Source organism: Hemicordylus capensis, chromosome 4 (genome assembly GCF_027244095.1).
Source record: "Hemicordylus capensis ecotype Gifberg chromosome 4, rHemCap1.1.pri, whole genome shotgun sequence".
In the NCBI taxonomy this organism is placed as follows: Eukaryota; Metazoa; Chordata; class Lepidosauria; order Squamata; family Cordylidae; genus Hemicordylus; species Hemicordylus capensis.
Genome location: NC_069660.1, coordinates 212,343,259 through 212,363,237, shown reverse-complemented (window position 1 = coordinate 212,363,237; position 19,979 = coordinate 212,343,259). Strand labels below are relative to the sequence as shown.

The 19,979-nt window shown below is 44.5% G+C and overlaps 1 protein-coding gene across 2 annotated transcripts in view; it reads left to right on the top strand.

Moving 5' to 3' along the window:
- Positions 1 to 19,979, top strand: part of NEDD9 (neural precursor cell expressed, developmentally down-regulated 9) — a 72,609-nt gene that overhangs the window by 48,236 nt on the left and 4,394 nt on the right. Inside the window, exons 3-4 of one of the 2 annotated variants that reach the window (XM_053250061.1) lie at positions 13,626 to 13,727; positions 18,325 to 18,426. In XM_053250061.1, coding sequence (XP_053106036.1) covers positions 13,626 to 13,727; positions 18,325 to 18,426 — 204 coding nt within the window. The remainder of the gene's footprint in view (positions 1 to 13,625; positions 13,728 to 18,324; positions 18,427 to 19,979) is intronic. The other variant, XM_053250062.1, reaches the window with a different exon arrangement.

Sequence of the window (19,979 nt, the reverse complement as noted above, 5' to 3'; positions counted from 1 at the left end):
TACACATTTTTTGTTAATTGGTACATTGCAAAAGCAAAACTTAGTTTCCAGAAATTCTCTACTGTTAGTGTGAACTCCTTTCAAGACCAGGAAATATTGCCGCTCACTGCAACATGTTTTTCACATGTTGGCTCAACATTATTGTCAAAAACTGAGGGTGGATTCAGATGCCCTGTGCTGTGGGGTTGTTTATATATTTGCTGGAATTGTGAGTGAAATTATAGGGGGAAACAGTCTCCCAGAGCAGGGGTTTTCAAATTGGGCTTCTAGATCTTGTTGGACCACAACCCCCATAATCCCTTTGGCCATTGTGGTTAGGGATGATGATGGGAGCTATAGCCCAACAACATCGGGGGACCCATGGTTGAGAACCCCTGGTCTGTCGTGTCCATTGCAGTGCGGTCAATGTGACCATTGCTCCACAACCTGCTAATTAATTTAAAGCTAGTTTACAGGTGAAACTCAGAAAATTAGAATATTGTGCAAAAGTCCATTAATTTCAGTAATGCAAATTAAAAGGTGAAACTGATATATGAGACAGACGCATTACATGCAAAGCGAGATAAGTCTAGCCTTAATTTGTTATAATTGTGATGATCATGGCGTACAGCTCATGAAAACCCCAAATCCACAATCCCAGAAAATTAGAATATTACATGGAACCAAGAAGACAAGGATTGTAGAATAGAACAATATCGGACCTCTGAAAAGTATAAGCATGCATATGTATTCAGTACTTGGTTTGGGCCCCTTTTGCAGCAATTACTGCCTCAATGTGGCGTGGCATGGATGCTATCAGCCTGTGGCACTGATGAGGTATTATGGAAGACCAGGATGCTTCATTAGCGGCCTTCAGCTCTTCTGCATTGTTTGGTCTCATGTCTCTCATCCTTCTCTTGGCAATGCCCCATAGATTCTCTATGGGGTCAGGTCAGGCGAGTTTGCTGGCCAATCAAGCACAGTACATTGTATACTTTTCGGAGGTCCGATATTGTTCTATTCTTCAATCCTTGTCTTCTTGGTTCCATGTAAGATTCTAATTTTCTGGGATTGTGGATTTGGGGTTTTCATGAGCTGTACGCCATGATCATCACAATTATAACAAATTAAGGCTTGACTTATCTCGCTTTGCATGTAATGCATCTGTCTCATATATCAGTTTCACCTTTTAATTTGCATTACTGAAATTAATGGACTTTTGCACGATATTCTAATTTTCCGAGTTTCACCTGTAAATGTGTAATAAAACCAGGACCAGCCCTCTACCTTTTTAAGTAGGCAGGATTTTTGATTTGGGATTTCAAGTAGAATATTGTTTCAGATATGAAGTTGCCTTATCCTGAATTAGACCTGTGGTCTGTCTAGCCAGGTCTTGTCTACTTGGACTGGTAATAGCTACCAAGGCCTCAGAAGCAGAGATCTTTCTAGTCTTGCTGCCTGGGATCTTTTTGACTGGAGACGATAGGGATTGAATCCAAGACCATACATTGGTCAAGGATGAGCTCTACACTTGCCCTTTGCCGCTGCCATTTTTAAAAAAGTGACCTGCAGGTTATTCTGGTTCCTCATCGGTGTGCACATTGCTCTGTTTGAAGAAAAGGATTGGTATCTGTATTTAAGCACTAACAAGGAAATTTAGGACCAACAAACGGAGGTACTTTTTCACACCACGCATAATCAACTTATAGAATTCTCTGCCACAAGATGTGGTGACAGCCAACAACCTGGATGGCTTTAAGAGGGTTTTGGATAAGTTCATGGAGGAGAGGTCTATCAATGGCTACTAGTCGGAGGGCTATAGACCATCTCCAGCCTCAAAGGCAGGATGCCTCTGAGTACCAGTTGCAGGGGAGTAACAGCAAGAGAGAGGGCATGCCCTCAACTCCTGCCTGTAGGTTCCCAGAGGCATCTGGCGGGCTACTGTGTGAAACAGGATGCTGGACTAGATGGGCCTTGGGCCTGATCCAGCAGGGCTGTTCTTATGTTCTTAAGAGGGGGACAAGAAAACTTCAGCTAGCTATAGATCAAGTTTATCCTCTGTTCTAATTTATAACATTTAGTTTTATAGTGCTGCTTATCTAAAGGTCTTTGTATTCACATGCCAGGAAGGAAAACCGACACAGAGGGGAGGGGAGAAATTAGTACAACTGCAGGTATGTTAGTAATGTGTTGATTCAAGGAATGCATGTAGACAAGAGACCTAACAGAGAGGTATTGTATATTCCCAGATACACAGTGAATCAACCTTTGTTTGCATCTGATGCTGCAGTTCAGCATCACAGGCTGATTGGGACTGGTTAAGCAATTGCTTGTTAACACCACTGTGAGAGCCAAACTGCAATTAAAAAGAATAATTATATCGAAAATTAGTTGTCATGCCTTATCTAATCAAGTGATGTATGGCTGACTTTTGTCTACATTATTTCTAGTTTTTAATGAAAGTGAGGACATTGTTACCTTCATTATTATCACACTTATTTAAAACCATACTTTTCAGTTGGAAATATATTAATTGCTGAAATGGTTCTGAGTGGTAACATGTTCTTCACACAGTCCATTTTGGGTGTGGTGTACACTTTAAAAGAAAAAGATAGTTATGCAAATTATACTCATGGTACTTTTTCACTTTTCCTCAACTTGAATTGCCATGTCTTTCTTGGGAAAGCACACTTATGAATCCTCTCTCAGTACTTGGTCTCTCATGGTTTTCTTCAGCCAGCTTTCTTTCTGATCCTTGAAAGAGTCAGAGGATTCTTCCAGATTCCTTCAAGTATTGGATGATGAGTTTATGAAGTCATTTCTTTATAGGACGAAAATGATTCTTTGATAAACAAATTGTATCAAGCTTGACTTCTTCCAGTTTAGTGAATGCAGATTCCTAACCTCAATTTGATAATAAGCTTCACTAGCTACATGTTTCAGTGTGACAGCATTCCAGCAAAGCTGGAGTGAACACTGGATTCTTTTGTTAAGATCAATCAGCTTTAATTAGATTCTTTTTGTGCGTATGTTATCTTCGGAAACCACTTCTGGTCTATTCAACCAGACCTGACTTGGGTCAACTACTGGAAATAGAAGAGAAGGAGCCCTCATCAGAAAGTCTTTAATCCAGTGCACCTGCCTCTGCCTGTCTTGCTGGAAAGATGGAGGCAGGGGTAGAGGTCGTTCTTGTTTATTCTCTGATCTGACCCCTCTTGTTAACTCATCATCTCCCTTTGATCTTTAGAAATCCATAATAAAGGTTAAAAAGAATGGAAGGAGGCACAATCTGTTTTTAAAGAGTCTCTTTGTCAAGTAATTTCCCAATGTTCTTCCGGAATATATCCAATTCCAAGTGGCTGTTAATCTTCAGAAGGATTTAACAAACAAATGCCTCTTGATGGCCAGGAACTACTGTGATGGAATATTGAGTTTGGACTGGTGAGTTTCAGGTCCGTGTCTTATGCCCCGGTCTCTCTCTCTGTGTCATATTCTCTTTCTTTCTCTGGTTGAACTTTGGGTGTCACAATCTTTCAGACTAAGCTCCTTAGGATAGAGTTATGAGGACAAGACTGCGATAAGAATATAGCATTCCATGCTCCTTAGGAGACAGTAGGAGAAAGATCTAAATAAAATATCTTTTCAAATAAATGTCCTAAAAAAGCTTTTTGACAGCTGAAGAGCATGCAGTTTTTCTGTTTGTTCACTTTTCCATTTCTGCTATCTCATATCTCCCAGCCTGCCTCATCTATAATAATAATGGCTGACATCCTGACTAAATTACTGTACTCGACAGAAGTCCCATTGAAATTCATAGGACAAGTTAGTCATGCCTACCTTGTCCTGTTAATTTCAAGGGGGCTCTTTAGTGTTTAATTTTATCAGGATGTCAGCCAGTGCCTTGGCTTACAGGACTGTTGTAAAGATTTCTGAGATAATATCTGCATATCTGGTTGAACACAAGAAAAATACTATATACATGCTAAGTCTTATTCTCCTGGGACTTGTCTTTGCCACTGAGTACCTGATTTCAAGAAGAAGCTGAGCAGGTTCTAAAGTAACTTAAGGGACGGGAAGATGCTTAAGTGTGAGTCAAACCCCAGGACTCTAATTCTTGTCAAATGGCATTGTCAAAGTTGTGTCTGCCCTCTGCAGTCATTGCCATGGTGTACAGAGAAACATAGGAAGCTAGCTGCCTTAGTCTAAGCCATACCCTTGGTCCATCTAGCTCAGTATTGTCTACACTGAGCTAGGGGCCGGGGCTCCCCAAGGTTTCAGGCAGGAGTCTCTCCCAGCCCTACCTAGAGATGCCAGGGATTGAACTGGGGACCTGCATGCAAGCAGATGCTCTACCACAGAGCTATGGCCCCTTCCCCTAAGGGGAGTGTCTTACAGCACTCACATGTTGTCACACATCCAAATGCAAAACAAGATGGACCCTGCTTAGCAAAGGGGACAACTCATGCTCGCTGCCACAAGGCCAGCTCTCCTCACCAAGTGACGCAACCAGGTTCACATTTGGGTGTGATTCGGAAGCAGAATATAGCTCTTTAAAGGGCTGCTTCAGTCTTGGACTAGGAAAAAGGAGCTGTCAGTAGTCTTGCCACTGTCCCGCCTCCCAAAATCATTTTGCATAGCACATCTGTGCTACAAGGGGGTAGGAAGAGCTGGTGCAGCTGTGTCATCACTAGGGCTGGGATCAGGTTGCAACACCTGCACAGTGGACCCTTTTGCTTGATCTTATGAGCTGCTGTATCATTTGCAGGATTGGCCTGCAGTTTGTAAGATGTTCAGGTTATCTTCAGCCACTCACCCAGGTCTTTAAAAAGTAACCTACACAATAGCCCTGTGGTTTTTGGTCCTCCTCAGTTGAATGCGTGCTCTGAATATCAGTCACATGGAGATTAGCAATACTTCCTCATTGTAAGGGCCATGGGATAAATGTGGTACTGAAATTCAATACTCAGCACTGCTTAAATGAGATATGTGAGATTCTGGCCTCCATTCCACTGTTGGTATGAAACCACAGTGGTGATGCCATCAGAAATCCACTGTAAAAACAATGTATCAAGAATAGACTTGATGTGCTAATGGGGCCAAGACAGTTCCTTAAAACTTCATTCCCTACTGCAGCATCCATAAAATTGGCCAATGGCCATTGTGGAAAGAATGCTGGACCAGAGAGACTTTTGGTCTGATCCACTAAGGCAGTCCTTAGGTTCTTAAATGCTCTCCTGTTTTTCCTCAGCAGGAAGGATTCTTTTCCTCTTGTGTAAGGAAAAGGGATTTAATGAACCACAGAGTTGGATGCTTCACAGAGTACATGCGCATTCAGCATTTTTCTGGGTAAAAGAACACACAGTTGGCATAGGAAAGACCAAAGTCAGTAATCTTCGAGGACTAAGAACTATTATAACAGACTTTCAGCATTGTCCTTTCTTCTGCATTTAGTTAATACTGCAGCATGTTTGACATACGTCCATTACTTATTTCACCAGAGCTGAATCTTATCCTCATACTTAGTCTGCATGGATGAAATGATCATATAGTTTGGCAATTATCAGGGGTGTGTGTGTGTGTGTGTGTGTGTGTGTGTGTGTGTGTGTGTGAGAGAGAGAGAGAGAGAGAGAGAGAGAGAGAGAGAGAACACTTGTGGCTGCACCATCTGGTTTTGTTAATGCGTAAACAAGTAAAAAATTTCTGGTTTGAGCTGTAGGATTTTCAAGAACCAGATGACCACAAGCATTCTTTTGAAAGAAAGAGAGAGGGAGAAATGACAGCCTGCAGTTCGCTGACATTTCTCAGGAAGCAAATTCCTACATACCAGAAAGTCAAAAGAGGGGGCTAGGAAGGGGCTTGAGAAGGGGAAGCTTCCCCCTACCCCACCCTTTGGAAGTTCTATTATGTTTCCTTTCTTTGGAATGGTATTTTTTATTTAATTTATATTTAAATTTTTATATTTTAAATAAGGTAGCAAAATCTGAAGTCATTAAAGTATGACTCTGGATTTTATTTATCTAAATGCATAACTTATTTCATTATGAAAGCTTGAGAACTGAGGAAAGTAAACTAATAATTGAAAATGAGCCCCAACAGAACACATGCTAAAGATCCATCCATAGGTTAGCTCAGGAGCTCCCAACCTGGGGTGCCCAGGTGTTGTTTGACTACAAATCCCATCATCCCCATCCACAAAGACCATTGTGGCTGAGAAGGTAGGTGTTGTAGTCCATCCACATCTGGACACCAAAGTTTGGAAACCCCTGGGTTAGCTTAGCCCAGGCCCAAGATCAAGTACAAAGATAACTTACAATATTTCTAAAACTTCTGCTTAGAGCTGATTCGTATGTGGCAAGAGTTACTTCTGTGTGGTTGGATCCCACACTGCTATGGCAATGTCTGTAGAAATGAAGCATGGGGGTTGAGTGAATGATGTGGAGCCTTCTCCCCATCAGTGTTGACCAGACCCCAGGGAGATACAACATTGGCATGCATAGGAAGGGATCGTGTCCATTGTCCAACCCCCACAATTGCTTCCTGCAGATAGAAACAACTGGGGCAGCATGGGATCCAGCCATGAGCTAGCTGTTCCCAGGCTGCCCCAGCAAAGTATGAATCTGCCCTGTTGAATTTCCAGAGGAAGCAAGTTTGATAGCTGAAATTTGAAATGGGTGCATGGATGGTATAACCACAAAAGTATACTTTGTCTGTTGATTTGAGGAAACACACGTATATGAGAGATGGGAGTTGCTTAGCGTCAGAGTCAGGCCAGGTCCATAGCGTCAGCATCTAGGCTTGGAGGGTATATTTTTGAGCTCTGAGCCCAGAGGCAAGCCGAGTGAGGACTAGAGCCTGAAGTACAGCAGTCTTAAGACATTGCTTGCTGGCCTGGCACAGGCAGAAGGCCAAGCTCCTAGTATTTAAGCAAAGCCTAGCCAATCCAGAGGCTTCATACTGCCTACCAATCCCAGGGACTGATGTTGTGTAGCCCTTTTGCTTACCTAAAGAGGACTCTACACACATTCCACACATTGAGGTTAGATCCTCAGATTTTGAAATGTCCTGGTTAAAGCATTACACTTAGGACAGTAAGGACATCACCCTCTCTTTTGTTTTTCATTGAACCAATTCCAACTACCGTATAGGGTGCTGAGTTTCAAAATGACCTAGTATGGATTTTTTTCATAAGAAACATAAGACAGATACCAGCAACAGCCACTCGAGGGATGCTGTCAAAATGTGTATGGAGTGGGTGGGCGGGCGGACAAACCAATTCCTAAGAAACTTCATGCCTTTAAGGTGTGGCAACTGCACTGGTGTCTATGACATGCAGTCTTGTGTCTGCAGAACTCCTAGGTTTGGAAAGTATCCATCCAGTCTCAAATTTAATTTGGCTGTCTGATGTCCGCTTTGCAGCAATTCTCTGCATGTACAACTCTAGTTGATGTGAAGCAGGCTGACAGATTCCTTGTACCTCTGAAGAAAAATCCAGGGCTGGGATCCAAGAAGGTGGTTTAGGCACTTGACAGGGCTTGTGCTCACCCAATGGGATTTTTGACTTCTGAAGCTAGCCCCCCATGCCAGAACACATATTGCTTTGAAATTCTTCTCTGTTTCAATGGTCCCTTGCCACACAGCATAAGAACAGCTCTACTGGATCAGGCCCAAGGCCTATCTAGTCCACCATCCTATTTCATACAGTGGCCAACCAGATGCATCTGGGAAGCCTACAGGCCAGAGGTGAGGGCATTTCCTCTCTTGTGCTGTTGCTTCCATGCAACTGGTATTTAGAGGCGTCTTGCCTCTGAGGCTTGAGATGGCCTATAGCCCTCAGACTAGTAACCCTTGATAGACCTGTCCTCCATGAATTTGTCTAAACCCCTCTTAAAGCCACCAAGCCTGGTGGCTGTCACCACATCTTCTGGCAGAGAATTCCATAGATTAATTATGTGTTGTATGAAAAAGTACTTCCTTTTGTCAGTCCTCAATTTCCTGGCAATCAGTTTGGGACGGGATTATGCCTGGTTCTGGTGTTGAGAGAGAGAGGGAGGGAGAAAAATTTATCTACTCTTTCCACACTGTGCATGATTTTATAGAACTCTATCACATCTCCCCTTAGTCATCTTTTTTCAAAGCTAAAAAGCCCGAGGTGGTGCAGCATGAGCAGAGGAGTTTCTATTCCAAAAAAATGTGTTACATATGCCTAACTTGTTCTTTTAATTTAAAATGGACTTCCTAGCGTTTGTTTGTTATTTCTCTGTGTAAACTACCCTGAGCCATTTTTGGAAGGGTGATATAGAAATTGAATAAATAATAATAGAGCCAGCTTTTATGTATGTATGTATGTATGTATGTATGTATTATATTTGTACAATGCTCTAAACTTGTGTCTCTGAGGAGTGTTTAACAACAACATAAAACAAATTAAAACAAAAATTAAAACAATTCAAAACCAGAATTCTCATTAAAATCTAGTCAGAATGTCAGCCAATGTCCCCTTGGCCTGTGGTGCTTTACTCAAGTCTTTGAGTACGTTCTCACCAGGTCCACAGTTTCTGAATGTGCATGGTTCCAAAAGTGATCGCAGAAGTGCTCCAGTTGTCGCCACCACCTCATGTGTTCAGATGCACTCAGGGGCATAGGAACTATTGAGCAAGGGAGGATCACCATACTTCAGCTGCCAGGGTCTGGGGGCCCCGCTAAGGCACCCCCTCAGCCTGGGCGCCCCTTGCCCCCTCCTGTACCCAGCCGGTGAACATAGCGTTTGCCTTCTGGGAGTGTGAGGTGCTCCCCTCTCCTGCCCAGCTAGTGTTTCACTGTAACACTGGCTGGGCTGCGGGGGGGGGGGCGGAATCCCAGCCATCCAGCATTCCGATGAGACGCTGACTAGGGAGCATGGGAGAGTGTCCAAACAGTCCCTCTCTTGGGCAGTGGCCACACCCCCTGCATCTGACACCAGACGCAGGGGGCATGGCTTGGGGGTTAGGGTGCATGCACACTTTGCACGCACACTTGACATTCGCAGGGGCGGGGGAGCCACCAGCAGGACTACATCTTCTGGCCACCCAAGGGCTCCCTCAAAATAGTAAAATTCCAAAGTAAAAATTTTCCAAAGTAAAATTCCACTCGACTGTTCACTTGCTTTAAATGCAGCATCCTCTACCATAAAAGCCTTGGACGTGCGGCCGTGCTGCCCGTGTCTTTTTCGCCCGTTCTGGGCATGCGCGGAGCGGAGCGCATGCCCAGATCGGGCGAAAAAGATACGGCTGCCCAGAGACGGGCGGCCATGTTGGACACGGCCGCCGGTGGAGTCCTCGGCCAGAGGTGGAGTCCTCGCCGCCACGGGAGACCGGGAGGAGCAGAAGCGGCGGGCGGAGAGTGCGGCCGAGGCGGCGGCGGAGCCGCGGCCTCGGCCAAAGGAGTGCGGGCCAAGGAGGTGGTGGCCGCGGCGGGGCGAGTGGCCCCGATGGCGGCGGCCGCCGCCATGAGAAACGGCAGGCGGAGAGTGCGGCCGAGATGGCGGCAGAGCCGCCGCCTCGGCCAAAGGTGGCGGCCCAAGGAGTGCGCCCAAGGTGGGTGAGGCGGCAGCGGGAAACCCCCCCCCCACTAGAGCCCGTTATTACAACGGGCTTACACATACTAGTGGACAATATTATATTTAGTCCCAAAAAATTACAACTTGCCCTCTAAATTACCTGCTAACGTGGCAAAGAGGCACCTTTTTAACGTGGTGATTCTCTTTATTCAGCAGGGGGAGAGCAAGTGGCCCTATCCACCCCCAGCACAGTACTTCCAGTGACTGTTGCTGGTGTTTATCTTATGCTTCTTTTTAGAATGTGAGCCCTTTGGGGAAAGGGATCCATCTTATTTATTTATTATTTCTCTGTGTAAACTGCCCTGAGCCATTTTTGGAAGGGCGGTATAGAAATCGAATGAACGAATGAATTGAATTGCCTCAGTGAATTGATTTCCTGATCCTATGTTATAAGATGCTGACTATGTTAAGCCGGCCACATGACTTGATGCTAAATTCACTGCATCCATCAGAGGGATATTTATAGGGTAGAATTTTGTCTTTTACTCATTGGATCCTAGAGCTAGTGTAAGAAAACAACCCATCCCATTACAGAAGTACCCAGAGTGGCTACTGGCCCAGCAGGTGTGCCTCCTGCCTTTGTGTGGCAAAGTTATGGCACCCAAAAGATCCCAGCGTTATTCAGGACTAGCAAGGGATAGGGACAGGGACAGGGACTGACTTTTTCCTGTTTCCCCGAAAGTAAGACCTACCCCGAAAGTAAGACCTAGCAGTAATTTCTGATGTACCGCTAATTGCCCTAGTGCATTTTTTTGGGCTAAAATTAATATAAGACACTGTCTTATTTTTCGGGGAAACACGGGTAAGAGCCACAGAATTAGATCTGCACACCAAAAGAGGGTTTACGCATCAGTCTCAAACAGTAGGTCCTCATGCCACATGATAAACTATTTTTGAAACTGGGGAGGCTTTTGAAGGCAATTTCACTGTTTTGTTTTGTTCTTTTATTCATGGAAATCCACTTTGGGGTTCTCAATGAAAGTGTGGGTACAAATTAAATAAATTGTCTGCACTGTCTGTGGAATTCATCAAAGTGCTCACACGTCTCTATAGGCAGGGAGAGAATAGGGTAGCCCATGTAAGGCAGACTCTTTCTCCAACTGTACTGCTACATCATTAGCTAAGGGGCCAGGGGGGAATCCCAAACCAGATTTTGAGCCATTTAATATGCACACCCGTGTATGTATATGTTTTACTGGTGCCTTTGGCCTGGTTCCAAAGTAATGCATTTCAGCATTCCTACGATGGAGCACTTTCTGCACAGCTCATGGAAGCAGTCTGTACATTAGAGAAAGGATTAAAGTTTAAGGCTATCTGGGGGAAGAGGCTTTTGTTTCTAATTTGCCGTATCTGTTCTCCTGAAGGATGGTTTGTAATGCCATAGGGACTTGTTATTTATGTAAAACAGAATCACTGCAAATTAAGAGTCCCTGGGGGATTGCCTGTAAAGTGTGCTTTAAAAAAAAAAGCAGCTCCATTTGTTCTAAAGCATTTCTGCTACAAGTATGCTTAGTATACTGAATTAGTAGGTCAGGCTAATAATAAACTTGCCATTGGAAATCTAAGGTATATAGCTTGTACATTTGTCAGTCACAGGAAGAGTGTTGCTTCAAAATCATTTGTGTGCTCAAAGAAAGGCAGAAAGCTGAGAAACTTGTAACTTTGGCCATATAGAGTCACAAGAAGCACGAGAGCACTGAGAGAGTCGCTATGCTTGCACTATTTTTGCACTTATATGACAATAGCTGCTTGGTGAGAGACTTGGCACAAAGCTTTCACATTTAAATGAATCCTTAACAATACCTGCCAACATTTCAGAATGAGAAACAGGGACAATGAGCAATTATTTTACTTCCCCACACACCCCCACTGGGTAGGCATTCTGTGCATAGCTAGAATATGGCAACCAGCCAAAGCAACCATCTGATCTCAGAAGATCTCCGAAGAGCAAAATCAGTGCTCTGTCAGGGATATATTCTTTTTCTTTTCTTTTCTTTTCTTTTCTTTTCTTCAGTGATATATTCTATAAACTGAAGGAATTATTCTGAAAAGCAAAGAAGTCAATGCTCTGACTTCAAGTCAAATAATCCTACCCTTTCTGTAGGGGATCTAGTGCTCTCTTAAATCAGATCCTGCTTTCCTGCAGGGAAATCATCACGCTCTGAGAAAGAGACCTCATGGCCAGGCTCCCTTTAGAGAGATGACATCTCTCCATAATGCTCTCCTCCCTCAAAGCTGGTCTCAGACACAGATAACTCTCTGAAGGGAGGTGGTGGAAATCGGGATTTTCCATTGCATTGTTGTGAGCTGAGAAGCATGGTAGGAATTTGTGGCTGTCCCAGGTAAATCGGGGCAATTGGCAGATATGTCTCATCACATGATGAGCTACACCCAAGACATGTACTATTTCATCAATTAGATTTCTCATATGGGAAGCCATAACATTTTAAGCTGATAATGGTTCTATACCTATCCATCCTTGTGATGGAAAGTGAGCAATTAATTGCTACAGAATGTGATCAGCACATTAAAACAGTGCTGTTTGCAAAGAAATTGTACATAACTCTTAGCAGAGCTATAACCAAGTGCTGATCTTCACATTTTTCACTGGCATTTACTAGGAGAATTAACAGAAATTATCATCTAAAATTCTTCTCAAGCTAAGCAGAACTTTTTAGCAACCCACCCTCAGGCATCTGTCAGTTCTGTGTCTGTGCTTTAACAAATTATGAAGCTAAATAACTTTTAGAGTTTAGGGAATATCAGTTTCCTCTATAAACTCTGTTTATTGATGGTTTATAATAATTGTTAGCAATGCACTGAATTGAGCATTTGCCATGCAGAGGTTCATTCCAGATGCAAAGCATTTGTTTGTTAACCCAGATTCATCTGAAACTATAGTGGCAGATGGTTGGAAATTTCATCACAGAACCTGGCAACTGTTTTTGTCCTCCTTCACAACTTAATATAGATGAACGTAAGTTAGATTTCGATTGTACAGTCAGTATGGAGTTATAGTCAGTCTAGGCACTCTGATGCACTGATATGATATGCATTTCCTAACACACAGTTGTCTTGTTCACAAACTACTTTTTGGAAAGTACACAGAGAAGTTCTTCCTACGATCAAGTGGGAAGGGCAACCCTCTTTGGTAGGGAGGAAGCCCAAAAGCACTTACCTCCCTGCAGACGATCCTCCTTTGGGCTCTGGGTAGGTGCCGCTCACCCAGTTGAGCGGCAGCTTGTCTCCGGTGCTCCTGTACCCGGCTGCAGCTCGCCCAGCAGGTCTGGGGGTTGGGCGCAGGGAAGCGCTGCTGTGTGGTCCACCCCCCCCCCCCGTGGAGCCCCAGGAATGCAAGTGCGCAGTGCGTTTCTGGGATCCTCCCTCCCCCCAAGTATGCCCTCCGCAGCTGTAAAGAGCTGCGGCTGACACACGACACGATCAATTTAACAAGATTAACAGAGCGCTCACTGCATTAACATCATTTAAGGGGGTGGCTACATAGGCAGGCTTGCCACCATAAAGCCACCAGACTTGCCCTCGAGCCCGCTGGTTCGCACGAGCAAGAAAAACCGGGCTGGGCTTCCTTAGCCCAGTTTTGCTCGCTCATAAGAATAGCCTCTTATTAAATACCTATTCAGACCCCCCACCCACCCAAACTCTGACTTTAAGCCTTATTTCTAGCCTCAGAAATTCCAGTTCAAAACAAAATCTATGGGCATGTGTGAATTGTGCAGCCAAATATGCTGGATGGATATGTCTGATCCTATAACTACTACCCATACACACATATAGATTAGCTGGAGGTAAGTAATGGTAGAAAAGCTTAATGTAAAAAAAGGTTGAGTTTGATCATCATCAACTAGTCTGGAAATACATATTTTACTATCAAAACTTGTGCTTATTTGGATTTTTCACTAATAAAACTACCAGACAAAGTGCATCAGTCAGTAAAATAAATGCTTGCACAGAGACTCTTAACATGCTCAGCCTGAGACTGGCCAAGTACCTCACTATTTATGTTTTCCTGTCTTTCTCTTTTAACCCATAGGTAGTAACTCCAGTCAGGTCAGGACAAGGTTATGTTTACGAGTTCCCTACCAAATACCAGAAGGATACCTACGATATCCCACCGATTCGTCCTCTCCAAGGGGTATGTACTCATAAAACTGTCAACGGCACTGGAATTAATCTACAAAAGAGATCTTGACATTTTATCTGTTTCCTAAATGTAGATCAGGTTCTCTGGACCTTTCTACTCCCTAGGTTGCCAGAGGGTTTTAAAAACTCACTGGATGTTGAGAGGCTCAAAAATATAATATCCACATCTGTTTTCCAAGGGATACAGTCCATTTCAACTGGACACATCGAATGCTTGAAGGCAGTAAACATACTCAACTCATATGTATTTTCTTTCAGATATTATTTCTCAGTAAAAGTGGGGGTTTTTACCCCCTCCAAAAGAGCAAAACAGATCTCTGGAATGTCTCTCTTAGTTAGACTCTCATACATTCTGGAAATATTTAGCAGGCATGTACCTGTTTACAGTGTTGACTCAAGAGTTTTTGTCACCCTAGGCAGAGCAAGAATTAAGGTGTCCTGGCACAAAGTAAGAGTGCATCCCAGAATCCTCGGTGACATCTCAGGGAGCTCTGCAAAGCATACTCCATTTGCATAGAGTGCTTGTCATGCCAGATATGGCAGGTGGGCTTCTGCAGGGCTCCCACCATGGCAGGAGCCCCTTGAACTGAACTGTCCCATAGGCAGCAGCCTTTTTGCATGATCAAGCTAGCCTGCCTGCATACTGGATGTCCCTGTGGTGTTCCCTGTACATTTGTAAGAACCAAACTCTTCCCCTTTTGCACGTCATGAGCAGCTGCAATTGACCTTGGGCCCCAGTGGTGTGCACAGGGCATGTTCACATTGTTAAGGGTGTGGGGAGATAAGCATGGCTCTCACACAGGCTGTCGCTCAGTGGCGCAGCATCTACTTTGCATGCCGAAGGTTCCGAGGTTCAGTCCTTGACATCTCCAAGCAGGGCTGGAAAAGACTCCTGGCTGAAACCCCGGAGAGCCCCTGCCAGTCAGTGTAGACAGTACTGTGCTAGATGGACCCATGGTCGGAATTGGTAGAAGGCAGTTGCCTATGTGCCTATATACAGACAATATACAAGAATAAATAATGTGAGAAGCAGGCCAAAGAAGGAGGAAGGAGCCAGTCTCCGGCCTCTTGTTGGCTAAGTGGTCAACAACATAAGACTTCCCCACCACACACACACACACACACACACACACACACACACACACACAGCAGTGTGGGAGGGGAGACAACAGCAAACTGCTCCCCTCCACACACACAAACCCACCAAACCTTCCAGCTCAACATCTAAGATTCAGGGGACTGGAAATGGAGCACATATGTGCTGATCTCAGTGGAACAGAGTGAGGATGATAGTGGGGTGGGGGAGTTAATTCACACCTCATGAAAATTGTTAGGGATTAGGCATCAATTACCATCAGCAGCTGTGTTCATACTTCAGTGGAGATAGGGCGGGGAGGCCACCACTCGAAGATAAATCACAAGTGTCAACAGACTGGTCTTGGTAGAATCAAGCCCTGCTTCAGGAGTCTCTTTGTTTAGGATTCTCTTGCAGACTATCTTAGGCTAAGTGCCTGTGTCATGGCTAAGTGGTCAACAATAGAAGTGGTCAACCCCCCCACCCCCGCCAAAGAAAACAGTGCCATGCTTTATTTTTTTATTTTTTTAAAATTCGATTTCTATACCACCCTTCCAAAAATGGCTCAGGGCGGTTCACACAGAGAAATAACAAATAAATAAGATAAACAAATTATTGGGTGCAATAAAGCATGACAAGACCTGTGAAGTAGCTTATGCAAAGAGTCAAGCCTTGTTCACATGTTGCGTTCAACACGAGTATGAGTGTACACAGGTATAGTTATTCACATGTTGAGGCTATTCCCATGATCCCTGGAAAGCCGGCCAAGGGAGCTTAGTCCACTTTCCAGGGATTGTGGGAACCACCAGGCTCACAGGCGAGCCCAGTGCTCCCAAGGCAGCTAACCCACCTAATTCCCCCTCCCCTTAAATGAGGTTAATGGAGCGAGCGCTCCATTAACCTCATTTGGTTGCTCATGTGTTGCTGCGGCGCTGGAAGCCGCCTCCCAGGCTTGGGGGTCTCTCCAGGATGCCCCGTGCACTCACGTGGGGCATCCTGGAACTTCTGGGGGCAACACAATTCCCGCAGCCCCCACTGGCTCCATGACAGAGCTGGCAGCCGTGTGTGTGGGAGAGTGGGCTAAGCCCGCTCTCCCCTCAGAACCCCATCAGGCGCTTCACGTGTGTCATGTGAAGTGCCTCGTTATGTCGAACACAGGTAGAGTAGTACACTTCCTATCTGTACCATGCGTTTGAGGAACCTATACCCAGATTCCCTTTTAAAATGGATGCAGTACAGTCATTCACACATACTTATGTTTAGGGGTTTCCAGACATTTGTGCACTCATACAACGTAATGTTTGGATAGGGCTGTAGTTAACTTGCCCAAAGTCATCCAGCAAGCTTTATAGCTGAGAAGATTTGAATCTGTCTTTACACCTGTGGCATCTAAGGGCTACTTCACATACTACATGTTCAGGTGTAAATCTAAGACAGTGTTTAAGTGTGTATCTAAATGTCTAAAGTGCGAAAGGATTGCAAGCATAAGCATCACAGAAGTGCCCTCATCAGAGAGCCTGGATTGGCCGCATCCCACCCCACCCCGACTGTATCTTCTGTGAGAAACTTGGGCCTGCCTCTTTGTAATGTCTGAAATTGCTCATAGTGACTTCCAAAGTTATGCAGTTCTGTTAAGAATACAACAAATATTTCTATACCGCTTTTCAACAGAAGTTCCCCAAGCGGTTTACATTGATATAAACAAATACATCAAAGGGCTCACAACTAAGAAAGGAACATAAGATAGTAATTCATAACGTTTAAATTTTGTCACAGTTGACTTCATCACAGGAAGACCTTTTGGAACTATCTTCTCTGGCAATGACAGGATACTCATTTCTCTTGAGAAAGAACTTCTCTCGTGGCGAATTCAAATACTCTTTAAGGACTTTAAGGGGCTAAAATGGGTAGTCCTACGTCTTAATTTTTCTGATATTTGGATGATTTTAGATTAGGTGTGGATCAAATATAAATCGGATTTTTGGTATTTATTACAAACTTTGTGATAAGAATCTTGACTAACTGCTCCTCCGGAACTAACCCTTATGAGTTCCTTTCTTTCTAAGAAGCAAAGGCGGGGGTGGGGGAGCCCGTGGCATTTCCAATTAGAAGAATCTCAGTTAGCCACTCTGGGAGAGACATCTGCTGGGAGTTCAGAGAACTCCTGCCAGTTGGATGAGAGAGTACTGGACTAAATGGACTAGTCAGTTTACAGCAGAGTTCATTTACAGCAGTACATTTTTGCCATACTTATACTTTAGGCTGATGGTGAGGGACCCCACATCTGAAAGCTCTCCCACAAGATGCCCCCTGTACAAGAAAGTTAGCATGTAAGCTAAGCATTCTAGTTTCATTTTCTCCATAATGTGGTAGCTTTCTATGCGCACAGGGGTGTAGCTATAATTGAGCGAAAGGGTTCAAAGAACACGGGCCCCCAGCTCCTGAGGGCCCTCCAGCTCCATCTCTCCCTATTTTCTTCATTATCTCCCTCACTCTGGGGGACCGCCAGAGAGATGGCTGAACATGGCCCCCCTCTCCCCTAGCTACTCCCCTGTATGTGCGAGAAGTGTGTGTGTGTGTGTGTGTGTGTGCATGCACGCCCAGCAGCAGCCTTCAGACATTTAACTTGCCACTTAGTAAAGGCACAATCTACAAAATCTGATTCTATTGACTGTGACTGTATAAACTCATCCTTGATATCCTCTAGAATCATAGCATTTTAGAGTTGGAAGGTACCTTGGAGGTCTTCTAGCTGAACCTCCTGCTCAGAGTAGAAATCTGTTACAGCCTCCCTTACAGATGGCCGTCCAGCCTCTGTTTCAAAGCCTCCAGTCAAAGAGAGCTCACCATTGTGTGAAACAGACTGTTCCATTGTTGAACAGCTCTTACGGTTAGGGAATTTCTCCTAAGGCATAGTTTGAATGTTCTTCCTTCTACTTGCAACTCATTGGTTCTAGTCTTACTCCCAGAAGCCACAGAGAGCAAGACCACACCCACTTCTATGTGACAGCCCTTCAGATGCTTGAAAACGGCAATCCTATCCCCTCTTTGTCTTCTCTTCTCTAGGAGAAACATCCCCAGCTTCTTTAACCATGCCTCATCAGAATTGGTTTCCAGCCCTTCACCATCTTTCATGGTCCTCCTATTACCCATTCCAGTCTGCCAGTGTCCTTCTTAAAATGGAATGCGTAGAATCTGTTCATGTGTCCACATGAACCCAGTTGCCCAAAAATGTACCTCTCCTTTCCAGAAGTAGAAGAAGGCAAAGTCTGGGATTATACATCTTTCTTCGAAAAGCATGACCATTGTCTGGCAACCTGTCACTGTTTGTGCGTATGTTAAAAACTAAGCAACAGAACTGAAACCCCAAACCTCATCCTGTTTGCAACAGAAATTACCAAGTGAATGCATGCCAATCACCAAGCAAAGAGGAGGGTTGGAGGAAGTTTAATTTGAAATGGTGGCAATCCTAATGCTTCTATTTTGTTTAAGACAGCCTTTTCTCTCTACTTAGATATATGATGTCCCCCCTACCTCATTTAAAAGTCCTGTGCAAGCAGCTCCAACAGGCAGTGCAAAATCTCAAGGGGTATATGATGTTCCTCCCACAAAACGGGTAAGTCTACTGCTTTTCCATCCCCAGCAAACATGTAATTTCATGCTGGATGGAAGGCATGTTTAAACAAAAACTACATTTTGCACTATAAAGAAGAGGGGGGAAAGAGCAGGCAGTCCTTTGAACTTTATCGCTTCAAACATTCCCCTCAAGCTTATACCTCTTTTATTTAGTAGTTTTTTAAAAAGATGTTATAAAGATAAACTTTGGAGCATAATTACTAACCTTATGTAAGATATTCTTGTAATTAGAGGTTAAAGAAACAAGCATGCAATGGACTGATTACATCTGTCTGCTTCACCTGAGAGGAGCTCATCAATGTGCCTTCGTTAACCCTGCATAAGCTGTGGTTTCTCTGAGACCTGACTGCAGGTCTCTTTATTGCTTTCACATCAGGCTGTGCACTTATATTATGTAACCAGCTTGGGTGGGGGGGAGCTGTGCTATTCTGTGAGCCAGTCTATCACAGCCTTTGTCCACCACAATCACTGTGTCACATCTATAAAGTATGAAAAGTGTTTGTGGCATTGGTATTGGTATTGAGTCATGCCAAGATGCACGGTTCCTGATTTTGGTGGCCTAATGACTTTCTTGGCAAGTCCTGAACTTTCTTCCTGTTGGTGCTGTGGCTGTGGTGGTTGCAAGCAGCATCTAAATAATTTTACAATTTATATCTGCAGTCAAGCCCCTATATTGGCCAAACTGAGCTATCTAAAACTATTTACTGTATGAATTCAATATATTCCTAACATAAACATGTTAGTATAAACTAGGGTTGCAAATCTCTTTAACTGCCTTGCATTGAGTCAGACCATTGGTCCGTCTAATTCATCTGCACTGACTGATAGCAGATCTCCAGGCTTCCGGACAAGAGTCCATCCCTGTCCTACCCAGAAATGCCGCAGATTGAAGCAAGGGCCTTCTGCAGACAAAGCAGGTGCTGTGTCAGATATTCTGTGGTCCCTTTCCCTGCAACAGCCAACTGTGTCCCTAAAGGGAGTGGTGGATAGGTCACAGAAATGAGGACCACACCTGGCAGGGCACCCACCCACCTGTCTGTAAATCAAGATGATGTTACTGTGCTGGCATTTTGGGTTTGCCAGACCAGAAGTTATACTTTGTGTGTTATTCGGGGCTTTCACAACACCGCACCTCAAGGAATTTTGCTTCATGTGATTAAGTTGTGATTAACCGCCCTGAGCCATTTTTGGAAGGGTGGTATATAAATCAAATAAATAAGTAAGTAAGTTCCATGATGCACTGGTTAGCATTAAAGGAATCGTTTAAACTAGCTGGGCCGGGTGCAGAGCATCTGTGCCTCTAGTTTGCCTCAGCCATTTTCTCTCCCGCCCATCCATGCTTATTTTCAGCCTGCCACCTCCTCCCGCCTGCCATCCAGCCCAGCACCTCCCACTGGCAGCCACCTTTTCTCACCGGCCAGCCTGCCACTTCCTCCAACCCACTGCTGCAGATCCTCCTGGCAGCCAGATGGCCCGCCTCCTCCTCCAGCCCACCACCGTGCTTCCTTCCGATGGCCCGCCCGCCAACCACCC